We start from the raw sequence: 15,572 nt of genomic DNA, 5'->3' as shown, positions 1-15,572 counted from the left end.
AAACTTTTTTTATTAGTGTTGTGTTATTTCTCTTCTTACTATTTGGGTTATTTTCCTACATTAGTTTGGTTTCCTTACACACCTTATTTTGGTATGTGTTGGTGATTCATTCCCACACACTTCTCTTAGCTAAATCCTGTTGTGTAGGAGAAGTTACCTCCTAGTTCCCTTAGGTAAATCCTGTATTCGTGGGCAACAAATACACTCCCTAGCCTTATTTGGTTTAGAGTTATTCCTACAGTTTCCTCAAATCTATTATAAATTGGCAACCATTTGTTCAGTAAATTCAGTTGATTCAGTTGGTTTATTCTGAGCTATACTCAAGTTCTCAAGTCAAGCACTGGTTTAGTTCGAATGCTATATTCTCAATAACCCTTGTGTTACTCGTTCCCGTTTATTTGTTATTGTCTTCGCTGTTTGTCAATAAACTCGTAAAGCGTACACTCGTATCTGTCGTAACTACGTCGACCGTTTTGGCCGTCTTACACTTGTTTTGATACAGACATCACTGCCTTTGTTGTGTAAAAAAGTTGTTCTGATGCTAACTAGGTGCATTTACATGACAAAAACAATGAGGTCTCTATCAAAACAAGGTCAACTCCAGCCTCGCTGCCATCCAAAGGCCAGGTCTCTTAGCAGACAACTGTAAAATGGTCTGTTAGCGTAAGAAACAGAAAAGGTGGACGATTCTGGTAGTTGTTGTGTAATAATTTAATCATGCAAATCATCTAATACTGTTTATTTACTTCTTTGTAAAATGTACCCTTATAAGGAGCCAGACCAACCTTCTTCCCAGGGTCTCTCATCTTACTGTTCCCTGGAGCGAGCGAGGAGAGTCTCTCCTCGCTCGCTCCAGGGTGCGGTAAGATGAGAGACCCTGGGAACGAGGTTGGAGCCAGCCCCGAGTGGTATCAGAAAACAATTTTCAAAACCTCCCTCCTCAAAAGGTACAGCCCATATATCCCTGTCAGAATGACGAAGAGAGCCTGCCCACCCACAAATCCATCAGGGCTGCCCAATAGTTTTCTAACAGATTAAGTAGAACGTTCATTAAAGAACACTGAGCTGTGAAAAATTAATTTTTCATGTTGGGGAGTGTAGATCCTAATTTCAACCACCACCTGTTCCATCTCTGCCTCTCAGGCAGAATTTTTTAAAAACAACAGAAGCAGTTCTTTTGTGCCTGCCAAGCCTGTCAATGAAGAATCAACAATCATTCACTGACGTGGAGGTAAATATCCATCACTTTCAGCGACACTGAGGTGAATAATAATTATTGTTTTAGTATATACCACACAAGCTGAACAATTAGCAGACCAAAACTTTATTTTATGTGTAACAAGCGGTCAGAAATTTTAAAATCTCTCGCGCCGGCTGCTCGGAGGTGAATAGTACTTGCTAATCACCTCGGAGTTAACCAATCAGAGTGCGCGAAAAGCACTTTTCACTTGTGTGGTATGTACTAATTAACAATTAGATTATGAGCTCAAAATAAACCCATTTTTTCAATTATTTCAAGCTTTTAAAGTCAAGAAACCACTAATGTCCTTCTTTTAGTCTTCTCAGGAATTTAATTATCCATTTACATCTAAACTTTTTTCCAAAACTTCAGAAAAACGATAAAAACTTCGCATTTTGTGGACGGTCGACAGCCACAGTACTCTAATGGCTGATATATAGTATACAATCTCATTCTAAGAGTCTTCGTTCCCCTTGACCGATGGTTGGAAAACGAGAGCTCTGGGAGCAACCATTTTGAAATAACCGAATTGTGGTGATTCTGCCTATCCGGTTTCACTGCGCAGTCTGCATCTACGGCACATGCCTGAAAAGGTTGCTCCCAGAGCTCTCGTTTTCCGACCGCTGGTCAAGGGGAATGAAGACTCTGGAAACGAGACTGGATAGTATACGAGTAGCTGAGCCAATCGGATTGTAGCATTTGCATTAGTATACTACTATACTACTAGAATTCTACTAATTATTAATATTTCCTAGCAGTGCCAAACCCCCCGCGATTCCCTCCCGCGAAATTTGCGACGGAAACCGCAAAAGCCTGGTGACTAGCAATATGGCGGCCATTTCGAATGGAAGAGGGGTTTTTGCACGAACTCGCCGGAAAATCTTTCGGACAGGGGCAAGAAACTTGGCAAATACAACGCAAAGTGCTTCCCAGTACTGCGTCAACTTGGTCAGGTATTCATTTTCAATTTCATGTTATTTCATAGCATGCGTCCATTTAAACGCACGGAACAAGGTTCTTATAGACCTCTTCGTTCGTATGTTGAAAATATAGGAATCTGGATTACGAGAATTACCTGTGTGTATTGCTCTTGCCTAAAAGTTCCAGAACAGCAGCATTTGCTGTGCGGGCATTCAATGTTGAGCTGGCTCGGGTGAGTAACAATAAGCTTACATGCGTGGTCTTCATTCCATAAGGTATCGGCTTATAAATATGTGGCAATGAAGATGAATTGACTTGACGAACTACATTCATGTTCAGTCACAGGCTTCCGATTGGGAGGTAGGCTTACGCCTCACGGTGGTCATAGAAGTGTAGCAAAACTTGCTTTACTATGCACGAAAGTTGCGCATTAAATTTGATCTTTGCTGTGGTCTTCTGTCTGGCTGCTGGCATAAAAATTACCCACCACCGAATGAATGTAAGGTCCGCTCCGGCTGGCTTTCAAGAAAAGGAGCTGCAGACAACAGACGTGACAATTTTTAGATTAATCAGTGTCATGTATGGCAGCTGCTGTGTCAGTCCAGTTACGATCTCATGTCACCTCCCAACTGCATGCCTCCCTCCCCCCACCCCTCTCACCCAATTCCCACTGGTTTCTTCCCACCAGGCAAGTTTTCCGCCAAAATGAGGTAGTACTGTACTTAGCTCACATCAAACCCCTTTCAAAAAATCAGCAAAACAGAAAATTGTAAAGAAAAAAAATGATGATAAATATTCCCATCCAGTTATGGTATAAAAAATAAACTGTCAGGAAACTGGAAGCGGACACTACCCAAAGATTTTGGTGGGGAGGGGGGGCCAGGGAGTGGGTGGCCCAAACCTTGAAACCTGTATTTCAGACCAAAATCTGTGATTTTCCACACCCTATTTCAGACCTAAGCAATAAATCAATACCCCATTTCAGACCTCTAACATTAGTACGTGGCTCTAATATATGACCCAGCTAACCAGAAATAGCTTCCATTTGCATAAACATTTAAAAAGGGCTGTACCAGAGTGTTAAACAAACCCTATTTCACACAGTTTCAAACCAAAATGGTCAAAATCCTTACTCCTTTCAGACCAAAACCACTCAAAAACCATACACTTTGGGACTGCACATATCTATAATATTATTATAGCTCATATAAGGGAGTGCCCCCTCCCCTCCACTCTCCAAGGAAGGAAACATCAGGAAAAAAAAATTTACATAATGAGGGTCTATCTCAGGGTGGTCAAATTCTGGAGACTAGAACTAAGAAGGGCCAAAAATGTTGTTATGTACTCTCCTTTGTTCCTGCAAAAATTAAAGTGCCAAAATGTTCAGGCCCCCACCTTAAAAGCAGATCTAAATTTTTGCCACTGATCTCCTGTTATGTGAATGCTGATTCCTGCTTTTCTGAAATCAAGATCCAAGATATTGTAAGTGAACCAACCATAGGAAAAATGAGGCTGCAATTCTGGAGGGACTCATTGGAAAACACTTTCCAGGTGAAATAGCAGTTTCATAAAATAGTGATGTATAGAATTCATTCATGAGTAGACTCAAACTGCTTTTTGTAGAATTAAAAAGAGCGCGTAATAATGTGTCTTGCAGATAGTCTTGTCTTCTTTGTAAGGGACACTTTTGCAATGCTGTCATTAAGTTTTGATTTACCTGTAGCCTTGATACTCAGGTTGTGTAACAAACTTGTCACTTTAAGGGTGAACTGTAGCAACTACAACAAGTTCACCCATAGCATCAAGGGCCCATCAAACAAAATGAGCCATAACAAGTGTTGAGGGTTATATGGCCCTTTTTGACAACCCTCTTGACTATTTGTAGGACACTGAATTTTTATTTAAAATATTAACTAGCTATGTCCTGGTATTTCTAGGGGAATCCCCCTCAACAGCCTGTTGCACTGGAATTAGCTGAGGTTAGCTCTTTTTTTTGTATATGTTTCTGCATCTTAATTAGTTTTGATTTCTTGTTAATAGTACAACGAGCACGTGGAATTTAGAAATGGATTCCATGTTGCCGTATGTCTAAATACAAACAAATTGTTTCTTTCTTTTATTTTAAACTGCTTGTAATTTGCCAGTTTTTTATTTCATTCAGGCCATTGCAAGGCATAAACTTACCAAGGGCTGGTTTTCACGACTTATAGATGCAAGAGTAAGTTTCTGATCATACATCTTAAATGTTTGGTTAGGGATCATCTTCAGCTTCCCACAGCCTTGTTGAACTAATCATTTAGTATGATTAAAAGCAAAGGGTTTTGTATCTTATGAACAGGAGAGAAGTCTTGACAACAGGCCACATGCAACAACAAATGCTTTGGAGGAACATAGTGAAAACACAGTGTCATCTGTGTTGTATCTTATCTTAGAATGTCTTGGTAACCATCTTTTTTGTTGTTAAGTATCAATACATTTAGTTTTATAAATTTAACATGATTGTTATTCCTTTATTTGAATGGAATACGAGATGATAAGTTTGTCTGTTGAAATGACTTTTTTTTGCACGCCCCGCTGATGACAAATGTTATGATCGTGTAATGAGTGAATCTCTGCTGTTGAAGAAGTTGCTTCACTGTTTGCTTACAAGTTTGTTGAGTTTTGTACTTTCTAGCAAGATACATCCAAGATATGTTTCAGAGAAGAGTTCAACAGATGCAAAATTCATCGCATGGATAAGATTTGCTTAGAACTTGGTATTTTTTGAGGAGTTTGCAACAGCTGTGCTGCAAACTGTGGCCATCTGCACCAAGAGATGTTTGCCATCAGGTGATCACTTTTTTAAATCCTGTGAATGAAACCAGCAGTAGGTGAAACGGCCTGAAAAAAAGCCATTTCAACAGATGTCTGAGATCAATGGTGTGATTAATTTTTGCCACCATGACCAATCAAATTGCAGATTCACCCAAACCTTCTACCCAAGAAAAATGAACCACAGAGACACCAGCAGTGTAAGAGTAGTTTGGTAATTCAGTGGTCACAAATTGTCATATTTATCCTTCAGGGGTTAAAGATGTACAAGCAGACCATGCTGCAAGTCATCTTGGGAAAGCCATAGGTGTTGTAACATTACTGAGGGCTACACCCTTCCATGGTAACAAAGGAAAAGTTTACATGCCCAATAACGTTATGATCAAGGTGAAATATCAGTTTTAAAATTATAAGATGTAGATTAAAATGTGGAAGCTGGGTGCATATGATATGGTTTTAGTACCCACCCGGGGCAAAGAATTTCTGCATGTTTCAAATCTTAGCGACATCATTGATTTTTTGACTGAGCTGCAGTGATGCATGACCATGAGCATGTTGATCCATTTAGGCCACCACGCCACCTAACGTTTTGTTGTGGCAGTCTGGCTTTAATTTGGGTGGATGGGTAATTAATTGACACTTTACTCTCACACTCTCTTTGCCTCTCTCCAGTAAGGTGTATTATTATACATTGAACTCACTATCTCTTTTCTGATTGGTCGAGAGCGTACAGTGAATTTTCGAAATCAGCGCCTGTGACGTCATCTCTGCAGATTATACCACAATCATGTCAAGGACACTCAAGGTCACGGGTAATCATATCAAGTTCATGCTTTGTGTTGCTTGCCGCCCGTGAAGAAGCAAAAACATAACTTCCATTTTTTTTGTTCAATGTATAATAAAACAGCCTCAGCCTTCAGCTTTGGCTGATAACCCCTACCTCGACCTTGATTATTCTGGATATCACAAAAACCTCATCCAATAATTGTTTATAATTGGTACTGGCAAATTTAATGCTGGGGAATAATCCTGCGAGGGACTAGCATCCCATCGAGGGGGGAATAAAGATAGTGATCCTGGTTGCTCAATGCTATGGAAACCACTTTGTGGTATGGCTCACTTGGTCCAAGGCAGACTTTACCTTTTTACATTTAAGTGCACACTGAAATCTACATAATTTGTTCTCAGGTGATAAATTATGTTTTGTTTTTGCTTAGTATGGTGTATCTCAGGAGGATATTATCAGAGGAAAGACAACTCAGCCAGTGAAAGATGTTGCTTATGATCTGGCCAGCTTAGCACACTCTCATCTCTCAACAGTACGTATTTTAGATTTACATGTAACATTCACCAAGATCTGCAGGAGGCACAGTGGCCTCATGATTAGTGCACTCAATTCTGGATTGAGTGGTCTGGGTTAGAGCCCAGGCTGGGGTCATTGTGTTGTGTTCTTGGTCAATACACTTCACTCTCACAGTGCCTCTCTCCACCCAGGTGTATAAATACGTACTGGCAAATGTAAAATATGCAGGGGAATAACCCTGTGATGGACTAGCAGCTCATTTGGGGGGGGGGGGGGGGGCGGGAGCAGGGCAGGGGGAGAGGAAATATTCCTAGTCACTTTATGCTACAGAAACCAGAGATAAGCACTGGCCTGATGGGCCACTTGGCTTGTGTGCAGACTTGACTTTCCAATTACCAAGATTTGAATAACAGCAGTGTTGACTGTTTTCAAGTGAACCCTCCACACCTACATGTGCAAGGGGTGAGTGTTATGGCTGTGCACCACATTCTGGAACACAAAGTAAAGAACGCCTGTTGGCCATGTTTACATGTATGCGTACAACAACTGTAAAAGTTCTCTGTATGTGTACCACTTTGTTACACCCACTGTAACAATTCGATTTAGCACTCAGGGCACTAATTGATTGGTAGCTCTTTGTAGGGCACTTATTGGAGACGGGGTGCTAATTTAAGGGTTAGGTACCTACATGTATTTCTTTTGAACATACACATCTTAATGTGACACAATACTTAAATGAAAAACAATCGATATTTTACCTCGAGAACTGCAGTAACAATAGAAGCTCTGGTAGTCATAATGTTCAATACTATGTTCAGATGAGCAAGCAGACATGATAATTTGTTCCTCTAATCAGTCTATTCTTTCTCGATGTCTTAAATATCCCTTTCACTGGGAGGTCCTTATTGGGAGGAGGCGTTTATTAAAAAATGGCACTCAAGGGGTAGTGTGAATTAGAAATGAGGCTCATGTTGAACTGAGGGCATTATGGTATTTACTGACAGAGATGCAATGGCTAGTAGTATGCAAGCGGTTGCATTAATATTTTTGAGTTTTCTGTGTTTGTCTCCTGCTTCTAAAGAGATCTTTACAGGTCAAGAATGACCTGCAATTCATAGCGGAGCCCCATACCTTAGAAAATTTGATAACCAATTGATCTCAAAAATTTTGGTCACATGACTGTCCGTATGTACGTCTGGCCTCCATCTATCCGTATGCCAAGCCCCATAACTTGAAAAATAAGAGTAACATTACAATAGGTACATCTTTGATGTTGGACATCCATGTTACAATTGACAGTTGTCAAAACAAGGTTTCCACTGACCAGTATCACGTAACCATATTGTGAGCTCAAGTCAAGAGTTAATTGAGGTTGCGTGTTGTTTTGAAGTTCACAGCTGACCAGGATCTGGGTTTTTGATTGGATTGCGAGCTCAAGCCAAGTTATTACTCTGGGGGAGAGGGAGGAAGTACATGCAAAGGCAAAATTTTGGCGTAAATTAAACCCTGATGCATTGTTGACTTTTCTTCCGACATACTCCTTGCACAGTCATCTCTTGGAAGGTCCCTGATATGTTGTATGCATAATTTCTACAATCTTGGGTATACTCATTAGGTATGGTTTGTTAAGATGTAACTAGAAAAAATAGTGAGACTACACACTGAACAATCATATGCTCACCATTGATCATTTTTTGAGTTTCTAATCCAGGGGAAAATATCCTCTTTTCATTTATGGTTAATTATTTAATCATTCAGGAGCTCCGCTTTTAGGCTTGGCTAAATCTATATTTTTTTATTATTGTTTTCTTTAAGGCACAGTCATTGATGTCAAAGGCCCCAAAAGCTGCATCAAGAGCATTTTTGCCAATAGTGAGTTGACAATCTGTACTAGTTACAAATTAGCGTGTGTACTTTGTGGGGCATGAAAATTCAGCCATGCACATTTACATAATAACTTATTAAGGCCACTGCTTAGGGCATTTCTCATTTGACCAACAAGGGCTTTGTACTGCAACATTTTTAACTTACAACTGCTAAGACCAGGGAAATGTAATATATTAAAAGAAAACATTTCCCAAGCAAACCCTGCAAAAATGTCCAAAATGTTACTTCAAGTAAAGGTTTCAGAGGTTCTAGAGTTAGACAGCTGTAGGTATCAAATGATGTCATTTGTCATTTTACCGTTCCCTCACAGCATCTTAATAATTCTTACTTTTTAGGTTTCATGTCAGACATATCTGACAAAGATTCAACAAGCAGACTTCAATATCTTTGATCCCAGTCTGAGAGAACGAAATCACTTGTTGCCATTTCTTTTGTTAAAACATGCATGGACAGGGTTTTAACAACTTCAAATTAAGAAATAAGTGACACTATTGAACAAGAGACATAGACACAGGATGAAAGGCTGCAAAAGACAGAAGGAAGAGGGGTATGGTTGAAGCATGTCAAATCACTGCACACAGTTTGACATCAAACCAATCATATTCAATATATGGGAGCAATAGTTTATTCACAGCTGGAAAAAAGACTGCAAGGTCTTCAATCAATTCTTTGGAACATGAAATCACTGAGTACTGCAATTATTGTGGGTGTTGTGGAAATAGGAAGTACTTGTTTAACATTAATCTGTAAAATCTCCAAAATTGGATGGGAGCAAGACATGATACTACTTCACTGCCATGGTTATTGGGTGCAAATGTATGGATACAGAATCGCAAGAAGTGAAGTGTAGAGAAGGATATACAGGAATATTTACTACAAAAATGTCTCGCAACAATATCTGAACAGGAACTTTTTTATTATCATATTTTCACCTTTCATATCAAAAGATCTTCCTTTACCTAGTAAATTAAAATTAATGCCCAATTCTCCATGAGGAGATACAGACAGACAACTCATCCTTAGCCAATTTAAATGTTGTCATATACAACTTTTGTAGTGTGCGCTGCTTGTGTCATGCAATTCATTCAAATTACAAGATTTAATGACATTTTGATTGTTGTGGGGCGTGAAACCATGTTTGAACATCCTACAACATTTTTCTTGTCACACACAACAATAATATTGTAAGCAGGTTATATGGTTGATTTACACACAACAATTTCTTCTATTGTATACTTGGTACATGTAGGAAAGTGGTACTGTCTAACTGGACCCTGAGCAATCATTTAAGGGAGGGTTTCACTGTTCGGCGCATGTCTCTAAATCTAAATACTTTTGTTTGCTTCTTATCGGTGTTATCGCTTTAAAAACTCCATTCAGATGTAGTTCAGTCATGTGGCAGAATGACTGATGACCAAAATTCTGAGAAGATTTCAGTGGATTTTACCTATGCTGTCAACTGTTGAATTTAGTGTTGACCCATATGATTTATTCTATGGTTGATGATTTTATGGCTGTTTGGAAATTAGGTAACTTGTTTACTATTGGTTCATAAACAATGGAAAACTGGGCTTGTGCCAAAAAGCGTGTACAGGCGAATAAATAATACAGACATGTGCCGAACCATGAAACTCTAGTCCCTTTAATACTGGTATCTCAGGCAAATTCACTTAACCTCTCAAAAAAGTACATTTAATTAACTTTGTTGTATGATTTGTGCTCAGTTCCCCTACTTTACCTGCACACAAGATGTCTACAAAGCTGTATTAGAACATAATTTCTTTGTACTAAATTGAATTTTGCTAGTCAAATATTTGCAGCTAATGAATACTGGCTATTTTTTTTAGAAAACATATTGTCAGTTAACACAGTCAAATTTTTCCCTGTGAGTTACATGTAACTCCTCAATTGAACTGGTGCATTTCTGAATTAAATCATTACATTTCACAAGCCCATTTCATTCTGGAATCTAACTAAACACAATATTTTTGTTGCTATCAAAATAGTCTAAAAACAAGGGGGGAGCCCCATGTGAAAAGGTTACGGGTGCTTGTCAGAAAATTTGTATTAAACCCCTAAAGGAGACCAGAATACGTGATTTACAACCCTAAGCAAGACGACAAGCATCCTTGATATTTTCACATTGGATTCCTCCCCAGGGAAAAAACCTTATTATTGGATCTGATTTGGTACTTTTCCCTTTTGTTCTAAGCTTGTTCTACCTACCGGTAAGTTGAGATTCTGATCAGATAAATTTAATATTGTTCAGTATAACTGATACTATTTTAAAAGTACATTTTTCACACATACCGACTTGTAAAATCAGGTGTAAACATCAAATGGAAATAACTATTTTCCTGGCTATCTTCTGTTATGGTATTCTATTAAAATCATGCCACCTGATTGAAAGTGAGTAAAGGAAAGTATTGACCTTGTTGCTCAGTAAATAAGCTCTGACTAGTTTGACTAGACTGCGAGCAGTCTCTTTCTTTTCCTAGCCTGCAAGAAGTTACCGACTACTCATAGTCTGTAGTTTGACTAACAATATCACATGTTTGAAAAAAATTATCAGATTGCACCTTTGAATTCAGGTGGAATCACAAATACCCGCATAAAAAATATGACAAGAATTGACTCACTCTTCACTAACAAAGAAATTTGCCAATAGGTCTTATGCGTGATTACATAACATGCTCAAAATTCACCACCAAGACTCGTTTGCGCAACATTTTCTCAAACCTTTGTTGCCCTAGTGTTGTTTTCATGTGGGTAGTCTTTTCATCATTGCTGCTTTGTGAATTAGTTCGTGATAAAATTTAAAATTTGCGTTTTTAAAACCGAGGCTTGGTGGTGATTTTAACTAGTCTGATGTCATCACGCATAGGGGCTATTTAAGTGACTGGACATTGATTTTTGTAAATCAACAAGTCATATACATTTGTGCATATTTTACAGTCCATTCCCTGGCTATCCTATCAAATTCTTCTCTGTCACTGTCACATAACTGAGCAATTTCAGGTTCCATAGATATTTCACAATACGGATCTGTCAACAGTGATTGAATGCTGACCAACACCTTGGGTATTGTAAGCGCCAGACTCCAGTTGTGCCTCAGCATATCCATACCAATATCACCGTGGTAACTGACATTGGGATGGAAAATTCTTGTGACGAATTTGGGAATGGGTGGCCTCATGGGGTAACTTTTAGGAATTTCCAGGTGAAGAAAGAACAAGCCCCCCTCATAAGGACATTCAGGAGGGCCCTTAATTGACGCTTGCCAATAGGATAAACTATTGTCTAATGGACACGCCCGGATACCCTCTGGGGGATCCATGAGCAGTCCTTTCAGTTCACTTTTTAGTCTTTTGTTCCTCCATGTGTTAACAAGGTTGTCTTCAGGAGAATGCTGCAAAGAAATCAATGTGATTTTAGTAAAATTAAGTTGAGGGAGTCCAATGTTAAATTTGATGCAAAAGAAAAACAGTATTGCAGGAGTTGGTATATTTAACTTGAATGTCACAGCATAAAATGCAAAGAATTTCTAGTGAGCTGGTCCATTCATATAAACCACCCTTTTAAATAACATTTTTGAATAATATAACTACAATTTTGTTTGGTACTAAACATCTGTTAACTAGATGTCCCTGTTAAACTTCAAAGTGACTGTATACCTGCACTTCCTAATAAACACAAACTAAAAGTACAGCCCAAAAATAAATCACATGCAAGAAGTTCTTGCACCGCAAGAACACGCAAGCCACTGCAAGAAGTAAAATTGTTGTGTTTTTGCGGTTTACCCGCAAGAACATTCGAAACGCAAGAAGTTGAAAGTCCAACCGCAAGAAGGCGCAAGAAGTTGAAAATCTAATTGCAAGAAGCCGCAAGAAGGCAGAAGTTGCTGCAGTGCCATGTTGTACTGTAGTGTGCATGCATCAGTATGTAGGTGTTTTTTGTTTCCTAAGTAAGATATACTGTCAAGGTTTACAACTGTACTTACTTGAACACATCCTTGTTCAAAACACCTTCTGCAGGTGACACCTTCTAACCTAGTAGATTGTTACAAACAGAATGAGCTTGTCAACAAATTATTTGGTATCACAACCCAGTGCACATGCAACCCATTATAACAGTCACTTCATGGCTTCAGTACCCTTATTTAGTGATTTCTAATAAAACTTCATTTAGTTTTAGGTTCCCAAGAATGAACAAAATTAATGTACTTGGGTTTTCACTTTTCAAAGTCAAGCTTATGATAGTGTCCCTTTAACAAGGAAATAAACATGAAAAGAGTTTTCTTCTACTACGCCCCACAAATAGAACACATTGTAAAATAATACTACCCGTGATAAATTAACTCTGATCACTTACATCTTTATGTAGAGTTTCTGCCATGATTTGATAGAATTGTCCGGTGTAAACAAAGGCCACCTGGCAAGTACATGCTTCTTCCACTCGTCACTTTCGCCTGCTAATTCGTGCCACCACTGACAAACTTGCCCCACCATACACAGTGATATATCATCCAAAAAGGAAAATATCATGAGGAGTACTGGAACAAAAAGAACTTCAGTTAACAAGTCTGAACATAATGATACATCGATCACCAACCAAAAAGGAACTTGTTAAAGATAAAACTCTTAGCATTTGACGTTTCACTTTAGCTTGGCAACAATATTCTACACTACAGCATAAAATGGCCCCATCACATCATCTGAAAGCCACCAACCTCATTACAAATCATTGCTAATCAGTGTGAACCATCATCAGAGACCCAAGGGCAGTTAGATTATGTTCACACTTGGTGGCCAAGTACGGTGCCACTCTTTCCAACTTTGCAGCTTTCTAAGAATAGGTTGACCACGAAGATTCACAAGGCAAAAAGCATGCCTAATTGACATAAACCAAATACGGGAGTCACATGTGGTATGGGGTTGCGGAGATGACAAGGCTTGATGCAGGCTCAATTCGGTCTTGCTTAGTGGCATTAACTTTTATTTTATTCTAAAATGTCAAGTAATTCTCAAACTGTTTTTTCCACTGATGCTCCCACCCTTACCCCTCTGCCAACTAACTGAAAACCTGGAACAGGTTACATAAACGCTCATGAACCAGTATATGCCGAATGGTGGTACAGTAAGTAGGTCATATAAAAATAACAAAGACCAATAGTTTGTCAGCATTATTTTTTACACAGTTAGTGTAAAACACAGACCTGGGGTAAAATGCAGACAGAGGGTAAAATGCAGACTACAGTTTTTTTAACTGAAGCATGCTACCATTTCTATCATTGAGAGCTAACTGTAAACAGGCTAAATGAAGCATTATTTGGGGCCAATCTACACAGTATGACTTTGACGCATGCAACAAGCTTACGACAGGCCTACAACACAGCATGGCTTAAGACCATTTACACACGCACGACATTTTCAGTTACAAAATTAAATATGCAAAAGTTTGCACCGGGATTTACACAGTGAAAGTTCTAACAAACGATAAACAAATATTTTAGCTGTCCTGGCCGTCCTGCGCTTTGAAAAAACTTTCTAACAAGATGTTTTTCGTTTTAATCCATTCAGTACTTTTCGAGAAACGACTTCATGTGAATCAGTCAACAACTTCATCTACCATTTTGTGCAAGAAAACTTCTCCTTCGTCCCCCACTCAGTGGAAATTTGTCACAAAATATACGTCATTTTCTATTGATTTCGGCTACGATTGTCGCAGCATTTTAAAACATGTTTTGAAATCCTACTACAATTTTTTGACATAAACAACAGTCATAAGCCAGTTGTAGGTTTGATTTACACAAAGCAAATCATGTTGGAGGCCTGTCATAAACTTGTCGCATGCGACAAAGTCGTATTGTGTAAATCGGCCCTTAGATTAGCCTGAATCATATTCAGGCTAACCGGAGTGATCTTCAGTATAACTGGAGTGTTATCCAGGCTAACCAGAGTGCAGACTTTCACTACAATTAGCCTGAACAATCCTGTTCTAATACGGTGAGCACTCGATAACTACCCGATATTAAAAAGTCTGCAGTCTGCATTTTACCCTCAGCCTGAATTTCACCCCCGGTCTGCAGTTTTCTGGTCCTTAGTCTGCATAATTTTAACACTGACCGATTTTTAAAGTTACTCACTTTCTGGAGGTAATGTCCCAAACAAATCTTCTTCGACGAAATTTAGCTCATTTGCGAGCCGTTTAGCTATGCAGTTCGGGGATCTGACCCGTTCATAAAGTGATAAATACGGAAGTTTGTATCTTGACATTGAAGTGGAGTCAAGCCGGTCAGCAGAATCGTTTGCTGAAGTAGTTTCACTTTCACTCTCACAACCGCTATCTTCTGATTCTGGAACACCTTCACAGCAAACAGCACTTTCTTTGCTCTCAGACACTGTACATTCTGACGATGTAGTTTCTCCAGACGTTGCAAAATCCATGCTTTCGGTTTCTCTTTCGCAAACAAGCAACACATTCGGGTACAAAAAGTCGTGGCATATCGCGCAGTATGGTCCAAATTCTGGGCTATCATGTTCAAGTCCACACATCAAACACGTCTCACGCGAAAGTTCGAAGTTAAACACCTTTTTACAACCTTCATCGGCTTTGTTGGCAGCTTCATCACGCTGTTCTGCAAAGACAGACGAAGCTTGCTCAAGCATACAACTTCCACTGTCGTCGTCCGCCATATTGTTTTGAATGGGAAACGGAGTAGAGGAGAAGTGGGAGCTGGGGCTAAGGGATTTGGGGTTTCGGGGAAATTTGTATTTTTCTTTGAGCCACAGTTCCTTTTTCCGGGTTTCAATTTTACTTTACAAATAAAAACTAATTTTACACTGAGAAAAAAAAACTACAGGTTAAAATAAGTTTTATCAGTACAACAAAAACAAAACTCTATCACTGGGAGCAACGTTAATATATAAACTAGTCAATTAAAAACTTCAGCATCCCCCTGGACACCCCCTCCCCCAACTCCGGCTTTTAACATAATTTTTCGTCGCTCACATTTACAAAATGGTGTTCAAATTAATGCCCCACCGAAGGGTCGTATTAGCCGATCAAATGCCCCTACCCCCGGGACATACATGGCAAAAATGAGAAGTGGAAAAGAAAAACATTTATTTTCAAACACCGACTTTGAACTAACTCCACTGTGTCCCAAGTACTATTTTTATATACCATGAAAATGTAATATTATTGGTTAAAGTTCATGATCAAAACTTTTATTTACCCTCAAACACAGCACAAATCTTTCAAGGGTGCTACTTTTCAAGCCATGTTATAAAGACCAGATGTGTCTCTTGCTGACTTCTAGGTTGACCACAACGTCAAGGCAATACCCCCCCTTTATTATATGGCTAGCTCTGTGAGCTGGCAAGATGAATCAAATCCAGCGCTGTGATT

The 15,572-nt window shown here is 39.1% G+C and overlaps 2 protein-coding genes across 2 annotated transcripts; one reads left to right on the top strand and one right to left on the bottom strand.

Moving 5' to 3' along the window:
• Window positions 1–493: 493 nt before the first annotated feature.
• On the top strand, window positions 494–9,162 carry LOC145465622 (NADH dehydrogenase (ubiquinone) complex I, assembly factor 6-like). The gene is made up of 10 exons (XM_081449402.1): window positions 494–2,193; window positions 2,294–2,393; window positions 3,632–3,712; window positions 4,099–4,140; window positions 4,323–4,379; window positions 4,500–4,602; window positions 5,226–5,359; window positions 6,190–6,291; window positions 8,091–8,147; window positions 8,498–9,162. The coding sequence occupies exons 1-10, from the start codon at window positions 2,069–2,071 to the stop codon at window positions 8,621–8,623; spliced, it is 927 nt and encodes a 308-aa protein (XP_081305528.1). The 5' UTR covers window positions 494–2,068; the 3' UTR covers window positions 8,624–9,162.
• A 936-nt stretch (window positions 9,163–10,098) lies between these two features.
• LOC145465619 (uncharacterized) lies at window positions 10,099–14,932 on the bottom strand. Its single transcript, XM_081449399.1, has 4 exons — window positions 14,308–14,932; window positions 12,534–12,714; window positions 12,163–12,211; window positions 10,099–11,571 (listed from the first exon to the last, which is right to left on the bottom strand). The coding sequence occupies exons 1-4, from the start codon at window positions 14,855–14,857 to the stop codon at window positions 11,083–11,085; spliced, it is 1,269 nt and encodes a 422-aa protein (XP_081305525.1). The 5' UTR covers window positions 14,858–14,932; the 3' UTR covers window positions 10,099–11,082.
• Window positions 14,933–15,572: the final 640 nt, after the last annotated feature.

Source organism: Orbicella franksi, chromosome 13, assembly GCF_964199315.1.
Source record: "Orbicella franksi chromosome 13, jaOrbFran1.1, whole genome shotgun sequence".
Classification (NCBI taxonomy): domain Eukaryota; kingdom Metazoa; phylum Cnidaria; class Anthozoa; order Scleractinia; family Merulinidae; genus Orbicella; species Orbicella franksi.
Note: the sequence above shows the minus strand (reverse complement) of the source record. Positions and strands in the feature narration are given on the sequence as shown.